Source organism: Chiloscyllium punctatum, chromosome 40 (genome assembly GCF_047496795.1).
Source record: "Chiloscyllium punctatum isolate Juve2018m chromosome 40, sChiPun1.3, whole genome shotgun sequence".
In the NCBI taxonomy this organism is placed as follows: domain Eukaryota; kingdom Metazoa; phylum Chordata; class Chondrichthyes; order Orectolobiformes; family Hemiscylliidae; genus Chiloscyllium; species Chiloscyllium punctatum.
The window spans coordinates 381,124-408,555 of record NC_092778.1 but is presented as its reverse complement, the minus strand read 5'-3'; the positions used below and the strand labels follow the sequence as shown (position 1 = coordinate 408,555).

The 27,432-nt window shown below is 40.7% G+C and overlaps 1 protein-coding gene and 1 pseudogene across 4 annotated transcripts in view; one reads left to right on the top strand and one right to left on the bottom strand.

Moving 5' to 3' along the window:
- The window catches only part of ern2 (endoplasmic reticulum to nucleus signaling 2), a 129,825-nt gene that overhangs the window by 85,314 nt on the left and 17,079 nt on the right, over positions 1 to 27,432 (bottom strand). For 3 of the 4 annotated variants that reach the window (XM_072559124.1, XM_072559125.1, XM_072559126.1), the window contains exon 2: positions 113 to 227. In XM_072559124.1, the coding sequence (XP_072415225.1) occupies positions 113 to 227 (115 nt within the window). Of the gene's footprint in view, positions 1 to 112; positions 228 to 27,432 lie in introns of those variants that run through there. The other variant, XM_072559127.1, reaches the window with a different exon arrangement.
- On the top strand, positions 2,604 to 5,791 carry LOC140464748 (betaine--homocysteine S-methyltransferase 1 pseudogene; annotated as a pseudogene).

Sequence of the window (27,432 nt, the reverse complement as noted above, 5' to 3'; positions counted from 1 at the left end):
TTAAACTCAGAAAGCTGCCTTCATCATTTGCTGATTTTTCAGTTATATATGCAGAAAGCCTTAATAGCAATTTGTGTATATTTAAATATGATATCCATTAAAAATGTTTTACCTTCTTTTAAAGTCCACTTGATTTCTCCAGTTCGTTTACTGACAGCATGCAGGTTCCCATCAAGTGTCGATACAAAGAGCAGTGTTTCTGGGAGAGTCACTGTGCTGACAGCACACTGGTGAAACATAGAATGATATTTGCTGTCAAAATTTAAAACGTAAGAAAATAACTCAAAATTCCAATCCATTCATATTCATCTATGTCTAACTTGGTTTGATGATTTTCTTCCTAGAACAAGGATAAAGAAATCACAGCAACATCACTGGCAAAGAAAAGTCAATTTGAAATCACCAACTTGTTCGGGGCTAAGGCTATGTTAACATTGGTTAGAATGCAGAAAACTCGTCCACCTCGTCCCTGGTCTGAAAATAGTGCAGTGATGGGAAATAAGAGGATGAGGTCAACTATAAAGTCAAATTTTCAGCATTATTTCATGAAGGTGTCCAGCCTCGTGCCTGTCTACTTTGGATTCCAGCATCTGCAGTTTTATTTTACTCTAGACTAGGTAAGGATGACAATTTCCTTCCCAAAAGGGAATTCATGAATCAGATGGGTTTTTTTCTGACAATTGACAATGGTCATCCATGATATTGTTTGACTCTTAATTCCAGGTTTTTAATTGAATTCACACTCCACCATTTGCATGGCAGGATTCAAAAATTTAAAGTTAGCAATTAATACCACTAGATAATACCTGCCCACACATATATGTATTCAGGAATGTCCCATGCATTGTACTGCAGAGCACATATGGCCTCCTCGCTGGTTGTTTGCACTTGCAGTCTTGGCTCAAGGAGAAAATCTGGTCACTTAGTGGCATACTAGCCTGTGTTACGGTTTGAAAATTATGCTCCGTGACAAGTAAGCATTCTTGACAAAAAGCAAACAGTCGAATTTTAAAGAAAAAACAAACCATGTTGTACCTGAATAAGAATTCTTCTATGATTACTGGAAGATTCTGCAATCTGATGACTAGAATTATCCTTTCTCTTTCATTGCCATGATAGCCACAGAAAACTGAGTCTCTTCCTACTCTCCACTTTAGGTATTTAGCATTTAGGGAACATTTTATAGCTAAAATATTACATGTTGTACTGAGTGTGGAAACGTTAAATATATTAATTTATATGATAATCAGATAGTGTTGTGAAAATCCAAAGTGCCTAACGACCTTGACTGTCTGTGGATCTAAGAATTAAGAATTCAACAGTACTTGGTAGTCAGCAACTTACAATCTTTTTTAACCACAAGGTGTATAATTTCTTTAACTCTTTCAAAGGTATTTGCTAATTTGGATGGCACCTGCCGGAGCACTATGAGTGGACGTTTTACTGATGCACCAAACGTAAACTTAGGTAACGGCTCACCAAGCACTGCAGCAGGTCTGCACAGGCCGATTGGACCTCCCTGTCCCTGTCCATTTCAATTCCCCCAACCAATCCCTTTCCGACATGACCATCCTTGGCCTCCTTCTTCCATTGCCAAAACAAACCACAGCACCTATTAGAGGAACAACACCTTATCTTTCGCCTGGGCACCCTACAGCTTGGAGGACTCAACATTGAGTTCTCCAAATTTAAATAATCTCCCTCCCCATCCCCCAACCCCCTTCCCTGCCCCTCCCCCTCCCTGCCACCAACAGATTCATTCCTCCCATTGACCAACCAGGTCGTACCCTCTATCTGCCTTCTATCTGCCCTCCCCCCACTCACCCGCAGTCCCGAAGGAGGGTTACACCCAAAATGTTGACTTCTGCACCTCCTGATGCTGCCTGGCTTGCTGTGTTCTTGCAGCCTCCTGCCCATCCTTACCTAGTCTGGCCTACATGTGACTCACATTAGACCCACAGCAATATGGGTAAATCTTAACTGCCCTCTAGGCAATTAGGAAAGTGCAGTAAATACTGGCCTCTCCAGTGATGCTCGCATCCCGTGAATGAATTATATAAAAAAATATAAAAATAGGAAAGTTACTTTTGTTCATATCAAGTAACTCAGAAAACCCTTAAAATGGCTATATACTGGTACAACTGCTAAACCAGGGAATACAAACAAATCTCACCATGTTTCACAGAGAAGTAATATCATAATGATCTGGATTTTAAAAGTACTATTTTGTATGTGTTAAGATATTAACACAGCTTTCTCACCTTTTCTCGACGATGTAAAATAACCACTGCAGTTGGTACCCACAACACAAGATAAATTTCTAGTTCCATTGAATTAAAAAAAAAGATGGTAGCAGTCTTCCTAAAACTACATGATTCAGCCTATTGTTGACATTAGTTTCATCCAATTTTTTCTTTTATTTCTCATCACTACTCCTTTCCTTTCCTTTTTTTTCTTGAAACTGATTGATTCATCCCCATGACACAAACTCTGATACTTTGTCCAAGTAGCCATTACAACGTAAGCTTTGAAAGCAAGGAATGCAAGATATTACTGGAAGTGAACATAACTGCAGGCAAGCACAACCCTCTTCTAACATCTAGATGTTAGAAATATACTATGATAGCGTTCACAACGAATATGAGCAGAATACAATATCGATCATGAACAGCAGGAAGTACAGTACTTTTCATGGAGATGTAGGTGGCTTAAAGAAACATAGGGAGACTCTGCAGGTGCTGCAGCAGTTGAATTGAGTGATGATTTAACTATTATTATTCACCATATCCACCTGGATACTGGTTTAGCAATAAGACTTGTGATTCATAATCTGTGGGTTATTTATGAACTGTCTACAGGTTCATCACAATGTGATGAACTGCAGGGCAATTTCCGTTAATTAATAACTTGTGCAACCAGATCTTTTCAAACTTTCTACAAGGGTGTGAAAGGGTGTAGTCATACTATTAGACTGCCACAGGCATCAACCTGATGAACAAGTAGAAAGACTCAACTCAGCTTCTGGCTTCAATGCAGTAGTTATTTGTGTTTCGTACTGATGTAATCCAGTTTCACACCATAACTGATATCATAGAATGCCTACAGTGTGGAAACAGTCATTTGGCCCAACAAGTCCACAACAATTCTCTGAAGAGTTCCCACCCAGACCCATTCCCCTACATTTCCCCTGATTCATGCACTAAGCCTATACATCCCTGAACACTATGGGCAATTTAGCATAGCTAATTCACCTGACATGCACATCTTTGGACTGTGGGAGGAAACCGGTGCACCTGTAGAAAACTCATGTAGATACGATGAGACTATGCAAACTCTACACAGACAGGCGCCCAAGGCTGGAATCGAACCCAGGTCCCTGGTGTTGTGAGGCAACAGTGTTAACCACTGAGCCACTGTTCCACCCCTTATTTTAAATGAATAAAAATTGTCAGTGTTAGGAAGAATCTACAGGTGCCCTGTTTTAGCATTTACAACCAAGCAATACATCCCACTTGTTCCATTCTGTGCAACGTAACAATCCAACATATCCCCCCTTGACGAGATGCAATGTGTTGTCACACAATGCTGAAGCAAGTGTGTGTGTTTTGTGGTTGACATTGGGCCTAGGACATTACGCTGAGAAACCCCTACAGAGATGTCCTCGTGCTGAGATAATTAACGTCTAATAACCACAACCAATTTCCGATGTGCTAGGTGTGACTCTCACCAGCGTGGAGCCGTCACTTTCACATCACCTCTGGAATTCAGCTCTTTTTTCCATGTTTGAACTGAGGCTGTAATGAGGTCAGGCACTGAGTAGTCCTGGAGAAAGCCAAATTTAGCTTTAGTGAGCAGGTTATTAATAATTACTGTTAGTAACCTCTTCCATCACTTTACTGATAAATGACAGTAGACTGATCAGGAAAGAACTGGCCAATTTGGATTGTCCTGTCCTTTGTATATACTTGGGCACTTTCCCACACAGGTAGATTCCAGTGTTTAGTGTCAGTATGGCAAGGAGCACAGCAAATTCTGGAACATATGTCTTTAGCACTATAGCCAGAATATTGTAAGGGCCCACAGCCTTTTCAATATTCACTGTGTTCAGCCATTTTGTGATTCTTGTGAAATGAATCGAATTTGCTGAAGACCAGCATCTATTATGTTGGGAGCCTCTGTAGGAGGATGAAATAGATCATCCAACTGATATTTCTAGCTGAAAATTGTTGCAAATTTTTCAACCTTATGTTTGCACTCGTACAACCTGATTAACTGTGTAATTGTTTTGAGAAATAGCCTATAAGCATCTAATATGACGGACAGTAACAAACAAATTTTTAGCTACAAATTTGTCATCCCCATTCCAGTGAAAGAAAATAAATAACCTCCTGGGTCCATGCCTGAAACACAGTCAGACTGCTTCATTTGTAAGTATGTAATAACTTCTCAAAGCTGGAAACAAGTGGACAGCAGAGTGCATTTTAAGAGCCAGCAAGTGAAGGCTCCTGCCAAAAGAGCACTTCTGGATTGATTGTCCTCTGGGAGGTCATTATTGGAGCTGGAGGGTTTGCTTTTGTTCTCAAAAAGACAGAACATGTTGAAGCTGGACCTTGGACACCAGAAGGAACGATTGAGTATCTTAAGGCTATCAGACAGCTACACCACGAGTTCCTCAAAGCCGGCTTTATAGCCATGCCGATTTCAGTTTTTACGCAAGTGAAGACAAGTTGGAAAACAGAGGAAATTATTTGGAACAAAAGGTTTCAGGCATGAAAGTGAAGCTGCATGTGACATTGCAAGGGAGATGGCTAATGAAGGAGGGCATATTTCCTTGTTACTGGGGTAGTCAGCCAAACCTCTTCCTACCTCAGCTGCAAAAGTGAGACAGAGATGAAGGCAATCTTCAGGAAATAACTATATGTCTTTAGCAAGAAAAACATAAACTTCACGCTTGCTGAGTACTTTGAACACGTGAAGGAAGCAGAATGGGCAGTTCATATTTTGAAGGAATCCAGAAAACCAGTTGGTCCCACTTATGCATTGGTCCAAAGATAATTTTGACTGCAGTATCAGTAGGGTACAGTGCAGGTAGACTTATACCGGTTGCTACTGACAGTGTTGGAGTGAACTGCCATTTTGAGCCAGGCACTTAACTCAAAACTATGATACTTATGAGAAAAGGTTTAGCAGCTGCAAAACTAAAAGCACATTTCATGATGCAGCCCACAGCTCTGTACACACCTGACTACAACAAGCAGAAATTCATTGATCTTCTCGAATTTTCATTCACTCTGGAGCCACAAATTCTCGCCAGATGGGATACAAGAGATGCAAGGGATGCTTTTAATTCAGGAATCCAACATATTGGTGTCTGTTGTGGATGTGAACCTTATCATATTAGGGCTGTAGCAAAAGAGCAGCTGAAAAGGCCTTCCTCTTAATCTGAAACTTTTCATCTGTTATCTGAGCATCCACAATTCAGTTAATAAGTAATCAGGCACTGTAGGGTAAATGAAACCGAAAAGCTGAAAAGGCTGAAAAGTGGTGTCAGTGAAGCATGATGCCTGGGAAGATGGTGTTGCAATACACACAAAGCCTTGGGTGTAAGTGAGAGCTCAGTGGACATTTTGGGAGAAACTGGGGCCTGCATCAGGGTGGCCATATTTGGCCTCTCAAAGCCAGATAACTTTGGCGTTACCAAAGAAGACAAAGACCAATACAACAAAAAGAAATGACATCTGAGAACCAACTGTATCACTTTTCTGTATCTTTTACATGTTACTATTTTTAACTTTTGTATCTGATGTTTATCTACAAACTATATCACTTTTGAGTAACTTTTTTATCCAAAACTACTTTTAATCTTTGTGCCTGCTGTTTAATAACTGCATTGCATTTAAGTCAGTTTTTTTCCATAACTATTTTTACATCTTTGTATCTAATGATTATTTACTAACCACATCACGTTTAATTATCTTTTATCCGTAACTATTTTTAATCTTTGTGTCTGTTGTTGTGTAATAAGCATGTTATTGTCCAATCTTTTCTTATAAGACAAACCGACTGAGACCCAGACTTGTTAGATCTTTGGGAAAACAACTGAAAATAAATTCTACTTTACTATTCAATCCCATAGTCTGTTTTCCTCAATTCTTCAGATAATGATCCTATTTTCCCATAAAATTGTATAAAATAATTTTTAAAAACTTCCAATTCAGAGCTAAACTGAATACAACCTAGCAGCAAACAGTAACAAGGAAATATTGCAATGTGTACCTAAACCAACACCCTTGTGGCTCATGGTTAGTTTGCTTAAAAGTTGCATTTACCCTACAGTGCCTGATTACTGATTAACTGAATTGTGGATGCTCAGATAACAGATGGAAAGTTTCAGATTAAGAGTATTGTATAGAACTGTGCATAGAAAATCTGAGATCTGAAATTTGTATTCAAGAGATGACTTCTTCTATCTATACTAGCACTGCTGCCTCACTGCTGCCAGGACTCAGGTTCAATTCCATCCTCTGGCAATTAGAGTTTGCACATTCTCCCGTGTCTGCATGGGTTTCCCCTGGGAGCTCTGGTTTCCTCCCACAGTTCAAAGATGTACAGGTTAGGTGCGTTAGCCAAGCTAAATTGCTCATATGGTCCAGGGATGTGCAGGCTAGGTGGATTAGCCATGGGAAATGCAGGGTTACAGGTATGGCAGGTGGATCTGGGTGGGATGCTCTTCAGAAGGTCAATGTGGACTTAATGGGCTGAAAGGCCTGTTTTCAAACTGTAGGGATTCTATGATTTGATGATGATTATAAGTTTAAAACTGCTTTCTTGTAACAAATTAACCTACTTGTACTTTAATTAATGCATAAATTAGGCATTTGTCATCCAAGAGTGACAATGGCGTTTTTGGACAAAATAGATCAATGAGGAAAATGTTAAGCATTGATTACATTCACTACTAAAATCAGGGACAAAGGTCCATTGTTTAACAAGAAACTTATAAAGACAGGGTTTTTCCAGTTCATTCGCATATCTGTTCTTGCAGCAGTAAGTTAAGCATTTAACAACTCTCAAAACAAGAAAAGGCACTCAACCGATCAATCTCATTCCATAAGGAACCTTGGGAACCACAGTTGGTCATTCAGTTGTTTGAGTCTGCTCTATCATTCAATTAGATCATGCATTATCAAAATTATTGAGTTGCAGATTCCAACATTTTTTCCATATTCTTTGAAACTCTTACAGAAAAATATTTGTGTCTTGAAAGGTCCAACTCACCCAACAATATCAACAGCCTTTTGGAGAGTGAGTTCAAGATTTCTACTGGTCTTTTCATGAGACATTCTCCTGATCAAATTGTATTTTACACATCAGCTCTTTTATCAGTGACATGAGCAATTAGTGATGCAAAATATAACACATCTCTAACTTACTTTGTCACCCAAAGGTGAGGGCAATATGTAAAATGGAATTGACCTACTGATGCAGATGAACTAAGTACGGTTTTGGAAATTTTACTCAATTATTTTTCCTATGTCTGATACAGGAATATTTGATGCTGTGAACTTGTGCATATATTGGGAGAAATGTTAAATCTTCCAATTTCAATCTTCATAAATTAACCTTTTTTACTACATTTCTTTTTTGATGGCTCGTGAAGTTAACAACAATTAAGTTCAATAAAATTAAGTGATACCAACAAACTTTAGATATTGCCAATTTTCAGCCACTGCAATGACATGGCCAGTTTTGCCTGATAGAACATCAGCTGAACTCCTATCAAAACCTTAAGATGATAAAATATGCAGGAGCCAAAACTTTCTACAACTCAAAATTATGAACGGTCAACCAGAACTATATATTGTCATGATAAGCTACAAAAGCAAACCTATGCTTTTATGCACTTTGGTTGAGGTGTCATATTTCTCAACCTAAATAACCTAGTATTGGATTTGAAAGAACAGCAGCAACTCATTTGAAATCCCTGGCTGGGTACAACTCAAGAAGCTTGACAATAGCTAGAACAAAGTAGTCTAATGGACTCACACCTCATCCACCATCTTCACCAATGAATATTGGCAGTTGTGTGTACCAGCTATTAAAAGCTATGCAGCAAATCATCGTTCTCTTTCGATAAGCCCTTCCAAATCTGTGACCTCTATACCAAGAAGGGCAAGGGCAATTGATGCATCCATCAACTTCAAGTTCCCCTCCTAGCCACATAAAATCCATCACAATGCCTTCACTGTCACTAGATCAAAATCGTGTAACTATAAACTTCCTGCTTAATAGCACTGAATGTGTGTTGAAGGTACATGGATTGCAGTAGTTCAGGAAGGCAGCTCACCACTGTGTTATTTTGGGCAAATACATCAATATGCCCACAAACAAATAAAGGAAGATACAATATATTAAACCTCTATGAAGATGTAATCTCTCAATCACATTTCTATATTAAATTCACAGAAAAGCACATGTTCAATTAATTTTTTCTACTTGAAAAAGAAATTAAAAAGAAGGCAACCCAACTCTAATTACAGATATATAACTGAGAATATATACTCATTACCTGGGTCATAATGCAGAAATATAAGATCAGTTCCATATTCTATGAATAATTGTTCCTTACAGTTACCAAAATTATCTGGACTCATTCAATTAATGTGCACACACCTACTCAATATTTTACAGAGCTTTCTAAGTACAAGTCTCTGTAAATTTTAAACAATGGGGTCATGTCATATCTTGTGAGCCCTTCCTATTCTGTATTGGCAGGAGTCTCAGACCTCGTGATCTAAAACACATAAATACCTGGAAGTATATTTCTATAATCTAATTATAAAGCTTACAATTAAACAATTATATTCATATTGATGTGCTTCTCTCAAGATAAACACCTTAATATATTTATTTTTCATTTTAATATTGCTGATCAGTAATAGCATGATGACAAGTGCAATAGAGTTCAGTGATATTAGAAACTGAGAAACTGCCAAGATCCCTTTTCTCTCGTGCAAAATATCACTTGTGTAAGGGGAATCAAAGTTCACATGCAAGATACCCTTTACTACTAAACCTTAAAACATAAAACAAATAACCAAGACTGCAGCACAGAAAGTAGTCAAAATGTTTACATGAGTTTGAATTTTAATTCCTGACATTAGGATTACATAGCAATTATTATGAACAATATGATGCATTACTTTTCTCTGTACTGTGAATTTCTACCCTTCATTAAGGAGTAAAACAAATTTAGCATGAGATTACTGTTCTTAGCTTTGAAACTCTGAGCAAACGTAGTTCAATGTGCAGTGCAATGCAAAAATTACCAATTCCATAACTTTAAATATAAAATTACCAGCTATATATTCTAATAGATTTATTAATTATGAAATACGACTCGCAGCATTTCTCCATTAACTGCTTTTGGTCTCTAACATTTGTTGTAAAACGCAAGGTCAAACTCAATAAACATTAAAATGGCATTTTTAGTAGAACAACACCACATCCTAGTTAATAAATAGGATTCTTTTACTGCAGGTTTTATCACCATAACATGAATCATGTAAGGAACAGGATCTGTGCCACACCTAAACCTGGCTCAAGGACAAAAACATTAGTCAGGTAACATTTTCAGAGAAATGTCAGTGGAGGCTTGACATCAGAGGAATCTTTATTTTAAACCAGGTCCTTCATATTTTAACAAGGGTATCAATAATTGTCCAAGAATGAGTCTTTTGTGCAGAATTCTACACATTCTGTAGATGAATTACATTTAACTAGACATCAAAAACTTTGAGAAGTAACTGCAAAGAGTTAAGTTAAACTTTAAATTCTTCATACACCGTAACAAAAATCTTTTTTCTTCAAGAGTGAAAAAAAAACACTTGCAATACAAATTGCAGCCATGGTAGTTCTAGGGCTACGAAGAGGATGTGTAATCTATCTAAAGTGGCAGAATCCAGAATTCATGATGTGCTTTTCTTTTCTCCTCTGCTTCATCATTAAGACTCAAAATGGGACACAGCTTGATTAAAAAAAGTTGTCTTCATTCTAAACAATTGCTTGCAAGGTCCTCCCAATCATTAATGTCAATTCCCCCATATGACAAAGAGAAATTCAGAGTGTCTTTCAAGCATTTTCTTTATCCTCAAATGGAAACTTCATAATTTGAGTTAAGAAAACATGATCAGGCACTTTTCAGCTTGTTGGATACAGTATCTAGGCCATACTGAGTTTGATTTTGCAGGAATCTTGTCTGAATGCTTGTGGAGCCCACTTCAAGCAGGTCACTAGCACTTATTCAACTGTCTTCCATTGGATTCCGTGGTGGCATCACTGGTGAAATTTTTTAAGGCATTATGTATCACGGATTCACAGTCCAGGTCTCACTGCAGTCATAGAGTCATATAGCACAGAGCCAGACAGTTCAGTCTAACCAGTCAATGCTGACCACAATGCCAAACTAAACATTTCCCACCTGCCTAACCTGGCCCATATCCTTCCAAACATTTCTTATTCATGTACTTATTCAAATGTCTTTTAAACACTGTAACTGTACCCGCATCCACCACTTCCTCTGGAAGTTCATTCCACATATGAACCACTCTCTGTGTAAAACTTCTGCTTTTGATGTCTTTTTAAAATCTTTCTTCTCTTGCCTTAAAAATATGCCGCCTTGTCTTTAAATCCTCCACCCTAAGGAGAAGACACTTGCCATTCACCATTTCTATATGATTTTATAAAACTCTATACGGTCACCTTCAACCTCCTAGAAACCAGGGCAAAACTGCCAAGAACAAATCTATCACGAAAATAATATGTAACAGACTCAACAAACTTACAAACCTTCAAAATGTCTTAGAAGGCACAATGTTCATGTGTTAATTTCAACATGGACATGAAACGATAGAAAAATTAAAAGAAAAAAAGAGTAAAATTCGTAGATGACATAAATCCCAGAAGTACTATGAACCGTGAGGAGGATGGTGTAGCCGCCTCTTAAGCCTTTGAGCAATGTAAGGGAACTGGATCCTGCACAAATCCTCTCCCACCCAATGAACCTTTCTCTTTTTTGACTCAACACTTTCAGAAATTCACTACAAATAAATTTGCATTTGCCACATCCACCCACCCACACACACACACACACACACACACACTCAATAGCTGTGGTTCAACCGATGATCATATGGTGTTTTAATGTACACCATTAGTTGCAGACTGCAGATACCTTTGCAGTATTTTAGAAGAGAGTGTTAACTATTCTGTTAATGAGGGGTTTCTTTAACATGCCATAGACTTTGTGGTTAAACATTTATGACCATAGTTTAGAGAAGGCTGTACTGCCACAGCTGATCTGGTATCGGAACTCCTCAATGGTGGTCTTTTATGAGAGGAGGCTACCGAGGTATGAGAAATACTCAACATATTTCAGAATCTGTCCTCCAATAAATATAGAAGGTGGAATATTTACCTGACCTGTGTTGATATGAGCTTTATTTGGCAATAGTCAGGCAGAGTTCCTGTGTTCTGGTGCAGATTGGGCAACAATGCTTCAGTAATCCAGAAACTGTAAATCATGCATTCTTATGGTGGTCAATTTAGTTTTGGCATGGAGGTGACTGAGGTTAAGAGAATGTTCTGTCCAGATTGCATGTAATGCTGATAGCAGAATAGTTGATCTTTGGTAAGGTGAGTAGCCATCATCAAGTAAATTGTAAATAGCACGGAGACGATCACATAGCCTTACTTGATTCCAGTCCAGATTTTTGAAGGTAGCTGTTTCAGATCCAGACAGTTGTTGTCATATCATCATGAAACAATTGTAGGATTGTGAAGAAGCTTCTTGGAAATCTAAATCACTGGAGAATAATCCACAGGACCTCACAATTTACTGAGTCAAATGCTTTGGTCAAGTAATCAAATGCAATGAAGATTTCTTGGTGTCCTTGACAATCTTCTTGGATTTGTTTGGCAACAAAGACTATGATGGAGGGTCCCATGAAAGGTCTAAAGCTCTCTACATCTCTGAAAGGATTTCTTATGTAACCAATTCACTGGAATAATGTTAGGATTTTCCCTGCCATCAAGAGGAAAACACCTAAATACCTTCCACAGCATGATTTATGTCTCTTCTTGAAGATAATTACAATTGCAAAATTCCTGAAATCAAGGGCTCAAACACTTTTTCCTTCCAAATCGTAAATTTAGTGCACAATATGCTTGATCGATGCTCAAAATACAGATGGACAGAGGGGAATCCACCCTTGAAAATGTCTAAATAACCCTGGAAAGATCTACTTAGGAGGCAGAAAATATGGTTCTGTAAGACAAATGGAATGAAAGGGTGAAAAGTTAATTCTCCAATTACAGTTTGATTCTCTCCTGTACTATCAGCAATAAACACAGGAGTCATCTGTGGTGAGAGTTGGGGAAGCCAATGTTCACAGCTGGGAGCTAGGGGGGCAAGATCCACGAGGCAGCCACCATTTTGCCAAGGCAGGGAGGAAGGAGTGGAATGCCGTGCTTTTGTCCCGGGGATCAATGGGAGAGGAGAAGAGGAAGGTTACAAGGGGTCTGGGAATTTGAAAGATGACAGAGGGGCTAGAAGGTGACTGGCAGTGGCTGGATGGACAGAAGGGTTCCATAATAAGTCAGGGATAAAAAGAGGGAGTTGTAAGAATGCTGGAACCACAAGGAGATTAAGGAGAGATGGACAGAGAGGTAGGTTTCAAGTAAAGGTGTGAATGAAAGGCAGGCCACAAAGGAGGGGAAAAGTGAAAGAGGTTGTAAAGGAGTCACAACAGTTTCAAACCTATCAAAGGAAGACTCAACTAACCAGAAACTTGGAATCACTAAAATAATGCATTATGTGCAAATTAATGTGGGATCTTTAACTTAAGACTGCACACAACCAGGAGCTATTCAATAGGGAAGATTGTGGTGAATGCCATTAAAATGGACACCTTGTCAAATGTTACACTTAAATCGGAGATTCAGTAAAATGGGGGTAACTGTCTGCTTAAAATATTTCAGCTTTGTGAATATGCAATGGAAATGCATTAGCTGAAATAGCTTTTTGTGGATAGGAGTATTTTAGTTATTTTGAAAAAAAACTTGTGTTAACTTATAATTTCACCTCGTATCCATTTAAAAACTGTCGTATCTAAGAAATTAATGCTTTATTTGTGTATTGTGGTCTCAAGTTTAATTGCATTGATAAAAATTTAGGATATCCATGAATTTATTCTAGCTCTGTTGCTATGCAAATCTAAATACTTCACACATCAATGTGAAATACAGAAAGTATGTTACTAAAACCAAAAAGTAGCCTCTGAAACTCAAAATGGATTAGACTGAGAAGGAAGCAACAAGGAGGGGTTGACCTTTTTGAGAATAATTTGTCCTTTCTCTTCCAGATTTTCATTTGGGTATAAGCTTTGAACTTTTGGAATGTTGCTTTCTTGAAAGCAAATTATTTTGCGCCCTTGTTCTGGTGTGGAGAAAACTTTGTCCTCTTTGAAGACGTCAGCTGGCATACCATGAGGACTGCAAACATTGATGTTTCCTTCTGTTTGACTACTTGTTGAGTACAAGTCCATAGAAGTTGATCTTTTCTTCTTTTGGGAAGGCAATGAGGATTTTAACAAGATTAGAATGTTTCCTCCATATACTAATATCCAATAGAAAGGCTGCAGTAATGGGTACAGTGGATTCTTTCTTGATTATATGTTTTTGGAGATAAGGCTCTTGATTAAACTTAAAATATAATCCATAGCTATTAATTTAAACTGGGGCAGTGTTTGTAGAGGAAAAAGATGGTGTTATTTTCTGGGTCTGTAGATTGTGAAGGAGCAAAAATGGCCTTTGCAGTGATATGTACTTCTTGTCAGATGTGGGAGTTTAAAGAGAGTTTAAGGGTTACTGCGGATTACATCTGCCATAAATGCTGTTGGATGCAAATCTTATCAGATCGAGTGGATTGGTTGGAGAGACAAATAGAAGCGATGAGGAATTTGCAACAGCTATAGTATGTGATGGATGGCAGTTATAGAAAGGGGGGAAAGTCTCAGATACAGTCACATACACGGGTTAACTCCAGGAAGGGTAAGAGAGGTCAGCACCTAGGGCAGGAGTCTTTTGTGGATATACCTATTTCAAATAGGTATGCTGTTTTGGAAAATGTAGGGGGTAATGGATTCTCAGGGGAACATAGCACAAACAGCCAGGTTTCTGGTATTGAGACTGGCTCTAATGCAACGAGGGGTATGTCAGCTTCCAAGAGATCAATTGTGTTAGGGAATTCTGTAGTCAGAGGTACAGACAGACGTTTCTGTGGCCAGGAGAGAAAAAGCAGAATGGTGTGCCGTTTCCCTGGTGCCAGGATCAAGGATGTCTCAGAGAGGGTGCAGAATGTTCTCACGGGGGAGAGGAGCCAGCAGGAGGTCATTGTCCTCATTGGAACCAACGACATTGGAAGGGAAAAGGTTGAGACTCTGAAGGGAGATTACAGAGAGTTAGGTAGAATTTTAAAAAGGAAGTCCTCAAGGGTAGTAATATCTGGATTACTCCCAGTGCTACAAGCTAGTGAGGGCAGGAATAGGAGGATAGAGCAGATGAATGCATGGCTGAGGAGCTGGTGTATGGGAGAAGGATTCACATTTTTGGATCCTTGGAATCTCTTTTGGGGTAGAAGTGACCTGTACAAGGACGGATTGCACCTAAATTGGAAAGGGACTAATATACTGGCAGGGAAATTTGCTGGAACTGCTTGGGAGGATTTAAACTAGTAAGGTGGGGGTGGGTGGGACCCAGGGAGATAGTGAGGAAAGAGATTGATCTGAGACAGCTGAGAACAGAAGTGAGTCAAACAGTCAGGGCAGGCAGGGACAAGGTAGGACTAAAAAATTAAACTGCATTTATTTCAATGCAAGGGGCCTAACAGGGAAGGCAGATTAACTCAGGGCATGGTTAGGAACATGGGACTGGGATATCATAGCAATTACGGAAACATGGCTCAGGGATGGGCAGGACTGGGAGCTGAATGTTCCAGGAAACAAACGCTACAGGAAGGATAGAAAGGGAGGCAAAAGAGGAAGGGGAATGGCATTTTTGATAAGGGATAGCATTACAACTGTGCTAAGGGAGGATATTCCCGAAAATACATCCAGGGAAGTTATTTGGGTGGAACTGAGAAATAAGAAAGGGATGATCACCTTATTGGGATTGTATTATAGACCCCCCAATAGTCAGAGGGAAATTGAGAAACAAGCTTGTAAGGAGATCTCAGCTATCTGTAAGAATAATAAAGTGGTTATGGTAGGGGATTTTAACTTTCCAAACATCAACTGGGACTGCCATAGTGTGAAAGGTTTAGATGGAGAGGAATTTCTTAAGTGTGTACAAGACCATTTTCTGATTCAGTATGTGGATGTGCCGACTACAGAAGGTGCAAAACTTGACCTACTCTTGGGAAATAAGGTAGAGCAGGTGACTGAGGTGTCAGTGGGGGAGTACTTTGGGGCCAGCGCCCATAATTCTATTCATTTTAAAATAGTGATGGAAAAGGATAGACCAGATCTAAAAGTTGAAGTTCTAAATTGGAGAAAGGCCAATTTTGACGGTATTAGGTAAGAACTTTTGAAAGCTGATTGGAGGCAGATGTTCACAGGTAAAGGGACGGCTAGAAAATGGGAAGCCTTCAGAAATGAGATACCAAGAATCCAGAGAAAGTATATTCCTGTCAGGGTAAAAGGGAAGGCTGGTAACTATAGGGAATGCTGGATGACTAAAGAAATTGAGGGTTTGGTTAAGAAAAAGAAGGAAGCATATATCAGATACAGGCAGGATAGATCGAGTGAATCCTTAGAAGAGTATAAAGAAAGTAAGAGTATACTTAAGAGGGAAATCAGGAGGGCAAAACGGGGACATGAGATAGCTTTGGCAAATAGAATTAAGGAGAATCCAAAGGGGTTTTACAAATATATTAAGGACAAAAAGGTAACTAGGGATAGAATCGGGCCCCTCAAATATCAGCAAGACGGCCTTTGTGTGGAGCCACAGAAAATGGGGGAGATACTAAATGAATATGTTGCATCAGTATTTACTGTCGAAAAGGATATGGAAGATATAGACTGTAGGGAAATAGATGGCGACATCTAGCAAAATGTCCAGATTACAGAGGAGGAAGTGCTAGATGTATTTGTATCATCGATAGTCACAGGTGAGGTGTCGGAAGACTGGACGTTGGCAAACGTGGTGCCACTGTTTAAGAAGGGTGGTAAGGACAAGCCAGGGAACTACAGACCAGTGAGCCTGACCTAGGTGGTGGGCAAGTTGTTGGAGGGTCCTGAGAGACAGGATGTACATGTATTTGGAAAGGCAAGGACTGATTCGAGATAGTCAACATGGCTTTGTGCATGGGAAATCATGTCTCACAAATTTGATTGAGTTTTTTTGATGAAATAACAAAGAAAATTGATGAGGGCAGAGCAGTAGATGTGATCTATTTGGACTTCAGTAAGGCGTTCAACAAGGTTCCCCATGGGAGACTGATTAGCAAGGTTAGATCTCATGTAATACAGGGAGAACGAGCCACTTGGATACAGAACTGACTCAAAGGTGGAAGACAGAGGGTGGTGGTGGAGGGTTGTTTTTCAGACTAGAGGCCTGTGACCAGTGGGGTGCCACAACGATCAGTGCTGGGCCCTCTACTTTTTGTCATTTACATAAATGATTTGGATGCAAGCATAAGAGGTACAGTTAGTAAGTTTGCAGATGACATCAAAATTGGAGGTGTAGTGGACAGCGAAGAGGGTTACCTCAGATTACAACAGGATCTGGACCAGATGGGCAAATGGGCTGAGGAGTGGCAGATGGAGTTTAATTCAGATAAATGCGAGGTGCTGCATTTTGGGAAAGCAAATCTTAGCAGAACTTATACACTTCATGGTAAGGTCCTAGGGAGTGTTGCTGAACAAAGAGACCTTGGAGTGCAGGTTCATAGCTCCTTGAAAGTGGAGTCGCAGCTAGATAGGATAGTCAAGAAGGCATTTGGTATGCTTTCCTTTATTGGTCATAGTATTGAGTACAGGAGTTGGGAGGTCAGGTTGCAGCTGTACAGGACATTGGTTAGGCTACTGTTGGAATATTGCGTGCAATTCTGGTCTCCTTGCTATTGGAAAGATGTTGTGAAACTTGAACGGGTTCAGAAAAGATTTACAAGGATGTTGCCAGGGTTGGTGGATCTAAGCGACAGGGAGGGGCTGAACAGGCTGGGGCTGTTTTCCCTGGAGCGTCAGAGGCTGAGGGGTGACCTTATAGAGGTTTACAAAATTATGAGGGGCATGGTTAGGGTATATAGGCAAAGTCTTTTCCCTGGGGTTGGGGAGTCCAGAACTAGAGGGCGTAGGTTTAGGGTGAGAGGGGAAAGATATAAAAGAGACCTAAGGGGCAACTTTTTCACGAAGAGGGTGGTATGCGTATGGAATGAGCTGCCAGAGGATGTGGTGGAGGCTGGTACAATTGCAACATTTAAGAGGCATTTGGATGGGTATATGAATAGGAAGGGTTTGGAGGGATATGGGCCGGGTACTGGCAGGTGGAACTAGATTGGGTTGGGATATCTGGTCGACATGGATGGGTTGGACCGAAGGGTCTGTTTCCATGCTGTACATCTCTATGACTCTAATGAAGTCAAGGGTAGGGGCATGTACTGATTATAATGGCATTTTGCTATGGTTGAGGGACTTGAATGTCAAGTCCCTCAAGACTGTGATTCCAATGTCTGGAATAGAATAATTGTGAAAAATGGTGTTAATAAAACCAATGCAAATAATGTCATCTACAAAGAGAAAGCCCATGACATCTAATAGTATTTTGACCATCATGGCTTTATGTTTTAAAGCTACCAGTGCCATCTGTAGACCAAGATCCAGCAGTCAGGGAGTTTTGGTAATGGATCCAAGATTCTGGATGACAAAATCAACCTTATGGACACAAGGCTTACTGTCATGCCGTCTTTTCCCTTCCTTATAACTTCAGTTGCCCCTCCCAGGCGGATGGGTTTCATTAAGGGAAACCATAAGAATTTGATTTGATAATTCACTTTTTAAAAATTCATTTGTGGGACAGGGGTGTCGCTGGCTGGCACATCCCTATTTGCCCTTGAGAACGTGGTGATGTGCTGCCTTCTTGAATTGCTGCAGTCCACTTGCTGTGGGGTGATCCACAATGTCCTCAGGGAGGAAATTCCAGGATTCTGACCCAATGACTATGAAGGAATGGCAGTATATTTCCAAGTCAGTTTGGCGAGTAACTTGGAGGGAAAATTGCAGGTGGTGGTGTTCCCATGTTCCCATGCCCTTGTCCTTCTTGATGGAAATGGTCATGGGTTTGTAAGGTGCTGTCGAAGGATCTTTGGTGAATTTCTGCAATGCATCTTGTAGATAGTACACACTGCTACTACTGAGCACCAGTGGTGGAAGGATTGAATGTTTGTAGATGTGGTGCCAAACAACCGGGTTTCTTTGTCCTGGACGGTGTCAAGCTTCTGGAGTGTTCTTGGAGTTGAACCCATCCAAGCAAGTCGAGAGTATTCCATCATACTCCTGACTTGTTGTTGTAGATGGTGGATAGAATTTGGGGTGTCAGGAGGTGAGTTACTTGCTGCAGTATCCCTTGTCTCTAACCTGCTCTTGTAGCCACTGTGGTGAGTCCAGTTGAGTTTCTGATCAATGGTAACCCCAAGGATGTTGACAGTAGGTGATTCAGTACTGGCAATACCGTTAAATGTCAAGGGGCAGTGGTTAGAGCATCTCTTATTGGTGATGGTCATTGTCTGGCATTTGTGTGGCACAAATGTTACTTGTCACTTATCTGCTCAAGCCTGGATATTGTCCAGACCTCGCTGCATTTGAGCATGGACTGCTTCAGTATCTGAGGAGTCGTGACTGGTGCTGAACACTGTGCAATCATCGACGAACATTCCCACTTCTGACCTTATGACAGACAGAAGGTCATTGATGAAGCAGCTGAAGATTGTTGGGCCTCAGACACTACTCTAAGGGACTCCTGCAGAAATTTCCTGGAGTTGAGATGACTGACCCTCCACAACCACACCCACAACCATCTTTCTTTGTGCAAGGTATGACTCTAACGAGTGGAGTGTTTGCCCTCCGATACCCATTGATTCCAGTTTTACCTGGGCTCCTTGATGCCATACTCGGTCAAATGCAGCCTTGATGTCAAGGGCCGTCACTTTCACCTCACTTCTGGAATTCAGCTCTTTTGTCCATGTTCGAACCAAGACTGTAACGAGACCAGGAGCTGACTGACCCTCACGAAACCCAAACTGGACGTTACTGAGCAGGTTGTTGCTGAGTAGCTGCTGCTTGAGAGCACTGTTGATGACCCCCTTCCACCACTCTACGAACGATGGACAGTAGACTGATTGGGCAGTAATTGGCCGGGTTAGATTTGTCCCACTTTTTGTATACAATTTTCCACATTGTCGGATAGGTGCCAGTGTTGATACTGTATTGGAAGAGCTTGTCTAGGGGAACGGCAAGTTCTGGAGCTCATGTCTTCAGTACTATTGCCGGAATGTTATCAGGACCCATTGCCTTTACAGTATCCAGTGCCTCCAGCCACTTCTTGATATCACGTGGCGTGAATCAATTTGGCTGGAGACTGGTATCTGTGATGTTGAGGAACCACTGGAGGAGCCCGAGATGGATCACCTACTTGGCACTTCTGATTGAAGATTGTTGCATATGTATTAGTCTTATCTTTTGCACTGATGTGCTGGGCTCCTCCAACATTGAGGATGGGGATATTTGTGGAACCTCCTCCTTCAGTGAATTGGTTAATTGTCCACCACCATTCAAGACTAGATGTGGAAGGACTGCAGAGCTTAGAACTGATCTGTTGATTTTGGGTTCACTTAGCTCTGTCTATCACTTGCTGTTTATGCCTTTTGGCGCACAAGTAGACCTGTTTGGTAGCTTCAGCAGATTGACACCTTATTTTTAGGTATGCCTGATGATGCTCCTCACATGTCCTCCTGCACTCTCCATTGTACCAGGGTTGATTCCCTGGCTTGATGGTAATGTTGAGTGAGAGATATGCCAGGCCATGAGGTTGCTGGAGTACAGTTCTGCTGCTGTTGATGGCCCACAGCGCCTCATGGATGTCTAGTTTGGAGCTGCTAGAGCGGTTCGAAGTCTGTCCCATTTAGCACGCTGATAGTGCCACACAGCATGATGGAAGTTATTCTCAATGTGAAGGAGGGACTTCGTCTCCACAAGGACAGTGCAGTAGTCACATTTACCTAAACTGTCATGGAAAGATGCTTCTGCAGCCGGAAGATTAGTAAGGATGAGGTCAAGTAGCTTTTCCCTCTAGTTGGTTCCTTCACCACCTGCTACAGACCCAGTCTAGCACTTATACCTTTTAGGACCTGACCAGCTCGATCAGTCATACTGCTGCCGAGCCACTGTTGGTGGTGGACATTGAAATCCCCCACCCACAGTACATTTTGCACCCTTGCCACCCTCAGTGCTTTCTCCAAGTGTTGTTCAACATGGAGGAGTACGGTTATTCATCAGCCAAAGGAGGATGGTACATGGTAACCAGTAAGATGTTTCCTTGTCCATGTTTAAGCCATGAGACTTCATAAGGTCCAGAGTCAATGTCAAGGACTCCCAGGGCAACACCCTCCCAACTGTATACCACTGTGCTGCCACCTCTGCTGAGTCTGTCCTGCCAGTAGGACAGGCCATATCCAGGGATGGTAATGGCGGTGTCTGGGGTGTTATCTGTGAAGCATGATTCAGTAAGAATGACTATGTCACGCTGTTGCTGAATTAGTCTATGAGGCTGCTCTCCCAATTTCAACACTAGCCCCCAGATAGTCGGTAAGGAGGACTTCACATGATTGACAGGGCTACTTGTGTTTTTGCCGTTGTCTTTTTCAGTTCCAAGGTTGAAACCAGGTGGTCTGTCCTGTTTCATTTCTTTATTGTGACTTTCTAGTGCTTAGTACAACAGAGTGGCTTGCTAGGCCATTTCAGAGAGCAGTTGAGAGTCAACCACGTTGCTGTGGCTCTGTATTCACATGTAGGCCAGACTAGGTAAGGATGGAAGTTTCCTTCCTTAAAGGACACTAGTGAACCAGATGGGTTTTTCTGACAATTGACAATGGTTTCATGATCCTCAGTTGACTCCTAACCCCAGATATTTTTAATTGAATTCAAATTCCACCAACTGCTGTGGCAGGATTCAAACCCAGGTCCCCAGAACATGATTGAGTTTCTTGATTAATAGCAGAGTGATAATAGCCGAGTCTCCCCAACATACGTGACTCTCCAGAAAGAAGAATTGCAGTGTAAGAGTCACATGAGAGTTCTAACATTCCAAGACACAAATTTTAAGGTTTTCTTTGATTTGACTTGTTGTTGGCACATGTACTTCCATATACAGTAAAAAGTTTTATTTGGCAAGCAGTACAGAAAGATATACATAGATATACAGAGCATAGAGTGTTTTGACAGAGTAAGGCATACTACAAAGATGGATACAAAGATGGTGAGTTCACAGGATGCAGTTCGCCAACCAGATGAAAAATGAGAGTGACTATTTTAAAGCCTGTTTTCTAAACCTCTTCTTTATTCAAGGTTAGGGCATCTTGAAGAGGCCTGCTCAGTCACAAACGCTGGAGTTCAAAGGCACTTCTGTCCCAGTACAGGCATCCAACAACTTTCATGGATCGGTCATCTGTGTGCAATTTCTTGACTAAGATCTTTCAGATGCACAGCCCTGTTCCTGTCACCAATTCTCTACTGCCATGTGATTAGCAAATGGATCCTGTTAGAAGCCTGCACACACCTTTATCTAACAGAGGGATCGTAAGGCACATTATTGTCCAAACAATTGTCAGGAAATTGTGATCAGATTTTGGTGATATGTCAAACCAAAATGACTGGGATAATTTTGCCACTGCAGCATTCTTCTCCCTCTGCAGCCAGCGAAAATAAGTTTTCCTCCAATGTTCTGCTTTTGAGGTCTTTTTGTTTTCTGGTACCTCTCCACAATATCACCACCACAGGTAGCCCTACTAGAAGCAAGGAATTGCCAAAGGTATCACTCAAAGGGATGGTCAGAGTGCACTTGCCCCTCCACCACTACAAGATGATGGTGATATATAGAGAGGATCTATAAACCTGATAAAAGTGACACAGCAAAGAGAGAAACAAGAAAACTGAAAAATTTTAATCTAGCAGCCGTTGTAGGAAAGTTATTAGAATCCAAGAGCAAAGTGACTTAGTACTTCGAAAAAAAATTAAGATCTTTAGAGCATACCAATGAAGATTTACAGGTGATTCCTAATGAACCTAATTGTATATCTGCAGGTGGGACTAAAGTAGTAGATATGGAAAGGCTATCACTACAGTCAAAAGCCTTTCAGATAGCAGTTAATAAAATTCCATGAAAAACAATTAGCTCAAATTAATGCTCATGGAATCAAGGCAAATTATTGCATGGGCAACTGTACTGGTTAAGACATACAAAAGAAAGTGAAGCTATGTACTTCAAGTGGAAGGAAGTCATTTTATTTTTTGGTAATTTTAGTTGTGGAGTGAATTGAGAAAAGAAACAGCTTTGAAACCAAGGCTTGATGAAGGATTGCAACTTATTTTGGAAGCAAGTTACCTGACACTCATCACGAGCATCATTTATACAGTTGCTTGTTCAAGCAGTAACTAAAATGTAGTTTATAATGAGCTGGCACTGAAGGGTTGTGTACAAATGGAGAGTGGGTTGACAAGAAGCTGATTGCACAATGTATTAGTGACCAGTTAATGATAACAGGGGACTTCTGCCTGCCAGCAACTCTAACTGGTTCTCAGGTTACATAGTTGTCTCCTGCTCCTTGGATGTTGCCTGACCTGCTGCGCTTTTCCAGCAACACATTTTTCAGCTCTTATCTCCAGCATCTGCAGTCCTCACTTTCTCCTAACAGCTTGGGAATACAAACCAGATAGTGAGAATCCTTCAGACCATCAACTCAGGAGTGCTCGCTGATCTACAGCTCTTTAAGTTTGAAAAAAATCGCTGGTTTTCTTCATCAGCAGTTTTAGGCTGTGACTTTTAATTCAGAAGCAAGAGACAATTTAAAACTATGAACTAGCCTCTATGCCTCCTGCAAACTAACGAAAGCCTCCAGAGAACAGATGGAGAAGTGACATTCTGACTCGTGTGTGTGTCATATGTCTGTGTAAAAATGGAAGATTTTAAGGGAATTGGAGTTTATCAAGTTGAGTTATATGCAGATGGTTCTTAAATGATTTACCTGTAACTAGAGTCTATTTACTTGCAATAAATAATAAGTTTTGCTAAACATGGAAACCACATTTATGCTTTCTATCAACCTGGGTCTGAAAGTCTGGTAAATTGGTGAATTTTGCACATTTTAAAAAATTGTTAACATTTGTGATGACCTGGAGAATAGAGGCTTGATTTCCCATATGCTACCTCAACAAACCCTTAAATTCATAAATGAATTAGATAACACAATAAAGAACAATAAAAAGAGTATCAGGCTCAGCAGATAATATTCTTACCTCTCCTAGGTTCAACCCCATGAATGTTTCGAGAAAAACTCAGCAGCTTGTAAGGTAGCACATAAGTATTTGAAGTTTCACAATTAAAATAAAAGGATGGGTAGGAAAACATTCAGCAAGCAGAATGTTTAACATGGGAGATGAAGTATTCATTGTTCCCTTTGTTGTGATGAACTTTTGAAAGAGAAATTCAGTGGTGCAAGAAGGATCACAAATATGTTGAAAGGGTATCAAAACAGGGAAGACGACAAGGAGAAACAAAGATATCATAGTAAGAATAGTGGAAGATGACAGAGACAACAAGAATGAGGTGGAAGGTGAAGTAAGATCATTCTCAGTGAACATGCTACAGTCTGACTGGCTAACATGGAAAAATTGGTACAGTTGCATAATCTTCACACATTTAGTTAAAAAAAAGGGAGGATTGTGCAAGACTACCAGGAAAGTATAGTAATCTATTGAGATACATCCAGATGCTTAGCTAACAAAATACATGTTATGGATGTAGGAGTCAAGACCTAGAAAAATTTAACCCTATTGGGTGAGCTCAGTAAAACAAGATGAGATGGAGACAGAGATTCAAAACTTGCTGGAAAACTACTTCATTGAACGTAAAAGCAGTTGCAGTTCACTCGTAGCTTTAGCTCCTAAACCAGATGTACTAACAAATTCTATATACAGAAAAGTAAATGTCACGAAGATAGATTCCTACTCAATTGCACAATTAGAAGACTGCACTGATAGGGCTGACAGTACCTCATTTAAGAAAGATCAAGTGAAAGAGTACTGGCAAGTGTAATTAATGTCAAATGTTAAAGCTGCAACTGCTTTCATTACACCATTTGGTGATGCCATTTGGGTTAAAGGACACCCCAACTTTGTGCTAGAGGTTTATAAGTCTACCTTAGGTCCATAACTGTGTAGTTTTACTACGCTGTGACACAAGGGAAAGATTTAGAGACAAGTCTAGGGCCTGATTAAGCAATTACAATTTGCTGGCATAGTAATAAATTTAGCCATAGAGTCATAGAAATGCACAGCAAGGAAACAGACACTTTGGTCCGACTAGTCCATGCCAACCAGATATCCCAACCCAATCTAGTCCCACCTGCCACTACCTGGCCCATATCTCTCCAAACCCTTCCTATTCATATACGCATCCAGATGCCTTTCAAATGTTGCAATTGTACTAGCCTCACCACTTCCTTTGGCAGCTCATTCCATACATGTACCACCCTCTGTGTGAAAAAGTTGCCCCTCAGGTCTCTTTTATATCTTTTCCCTCTCACTCTAAACCTATGCCCTCTAGTTCTGGTCTCCCCCACCCTAGGGAAAAGACTTTGTCTATTTATCCTATCTCCTTAAATAAGAGGAACCCAAATGGTTCACAGAATTCTGAGTATGATCTAATTAGTGCCTCGTTTAGTTTTAGCAAGACTTCCCTATTCTTAGAGTTATAGAGATAGCACAGAAACAGACCCTTCAGTACAACTTGTTCATACTGACCAGATATCCTAAAAAGATCCAGACCCATTTTCCAGTATTTTGGGCCCATACCCCTCTAAACTCTTCCTATTCATATACCTATCCAAATGCCTTTTAAACGTTGCAATTGCATCAGCCTCCACCACTTCCTCTGGCAGCTCATTCCATACTTGCACAACCCACTGCGTGAAAATGTTGTCCCTTAGGTCCCTTTCATATCTTCCCCCTCTCACCTTATACTCCATTTCCTTTACAATAAAGATAAATAGTTCATTTGCCTTCCCTATTACCTATTAAAATTTGATGTTAGCTTATTGTGATTCATGCACAAGGACCCCCCCAAAGGTAATTTGGAAAAGTATAAACCTTCGATATGCTGTAGGACAAAAACAAAGTGTTACCAAGATCAGAGAAATGAAGGCATTAGCGGAATTCCTTGTTCCTAAAACTAAATAAGAATTGGAGAGATTTTTAGGAATTGATAGGCTTTGCTGGAAAACTATTTGTAATTTCAGCATGATAGCTCTGTCTTTAACAAAATTTGTTTTAAAAAAACCAAGCAAGAGTGGTGTGGTCAGCAGAATGCCAGGCAACCTTTGAGAAGTGAGGCATTCCTAATACATGAATCAGTATTGGCTGCCCCTGATTTTTTCCAGACCTTTCAAAATGGCAAATAATGCTTGTGATGTAGGAGCAGGTGCATTCGCATTGCAGGATGTTGGGAGTAGAGAAGCCAGTGGGGGACTTTGCCAAGAAACTCAATTTGCATCTGAAGTACCCTACTGCAGAAAAGGAAACTTTGGGATTGATGCTCACCCCAGGAGACAGGGACTGCTGAATTACCTTCCCAATCTTTCCGTATGCCTAACACTTTTTTTTGTATGTGTGTGGAAGGAGTTTCATGAGGGGGTTTGCGTTTTAACTAATATGAGTTAAATGTCAACAGATCATAAATTGTTAATCTGTCTGTAAGTTAGCTCACTGATCTTGAAGGTTTGTTTTCAGACAGTTCATCACCATACTAGGTAACATCATTGGGGCAGCATGGTGGCTCAGTGGTTAGCATTGCTGCCTCACAGGGCTAGGGACCTGGGTTCAATTCCTGTCTTGGACGACTGTGTGTGTGGAGTTTGCACATTCTCAGTGTCTGCGTGGGTTTCCTCCAGGTTCTCCGGTTTCCTCCCACAATCCAGGGTGCTAATGGGTGAATTGGCCATGATAAACATAGTGTAAGGTGATTTAGTCGGGGTAAAATATAGGGGAATAAGTCAAGGTGGGTTACTCTGCGGAGGGTCGGTGTGGACTTGGGCTGAAGGCCCGGTTTCCATACTGTAGGAAATCTAAACTCATCTAATCATCAGAGAGTCTCTGGTGAAGAGCTGGTGGTATGTCCCACCTCTCTATTTATAGGTCTTAGTTTTTTTTTTAAAAGGTGGGTGATGTCACTGGTGGTCCTTTTTTTTCCTCAGGGAAGGTAGATAGGATCTAAAACAATGCGTTTATATTGATGGAATGATGGTTAGAATGCCATGTGTCTTCGTTGTGCCTATCCTAGGATGTGTGTGTTGTACCAGTCAAACTGGTGTCCTTCTTTGTCTGTATGTATGGAAACTAGCGAGAGAGAGAGTCGTGTCTTTTGGTGGCCAGTTGATGATCATGGATCCTGACAGTAAGTTCCCTGCTAGTTTGTCTGACTTTTTTTTTAAACATTTCTTACATAGTATCTTGTAAATGATGTTTGTTTTGCTGATGGTATCTAATGGATCCTTTAGATTCATTAGTCACTGTTTAAGTGTGTTTGTGGGGATCCAAGATGGCGGCAACCCAGCAAGTCTGAGTCTATAGTGCTCTTCCCAAGACTTGGGTAAAGTGGGTCACCCACCCCCACCACACTCACCAAATCATTCATAATAGCTGTTAAATTTAACTAGTTGCTTAGTATTACATTTAAATAGTCTAATATTTAGTAAAAATGACCAAAGGGAAGGGAGCCCGCAGCTCTCAGCAAGCAGGACCCCCTCCCCCACCCTCTCCCTCTTCAGCTGCAGCAGAGGCGTCCACAGCCGCCCCGGGGGACTTACCTACAGTAACAAGCCTTGTGGAGATGATCTGCAAACTGGACGCGAAGATCGACGCCTTTATCGAGAAGTCCCGAAATCGATGGGACTCACTCTCGGCCGCGCTGCAGAAGCACGACCGAGACATCCAGGAAATCAAGCGCTGAGGGGGAGGGGTGGACCTAAAGGCCGCGACCTCCAAAACTACAGCGCAATCGGCCGTGGATAAGTTCCGGACTCTCGAACAGTGAGTACGGACCTTAGAG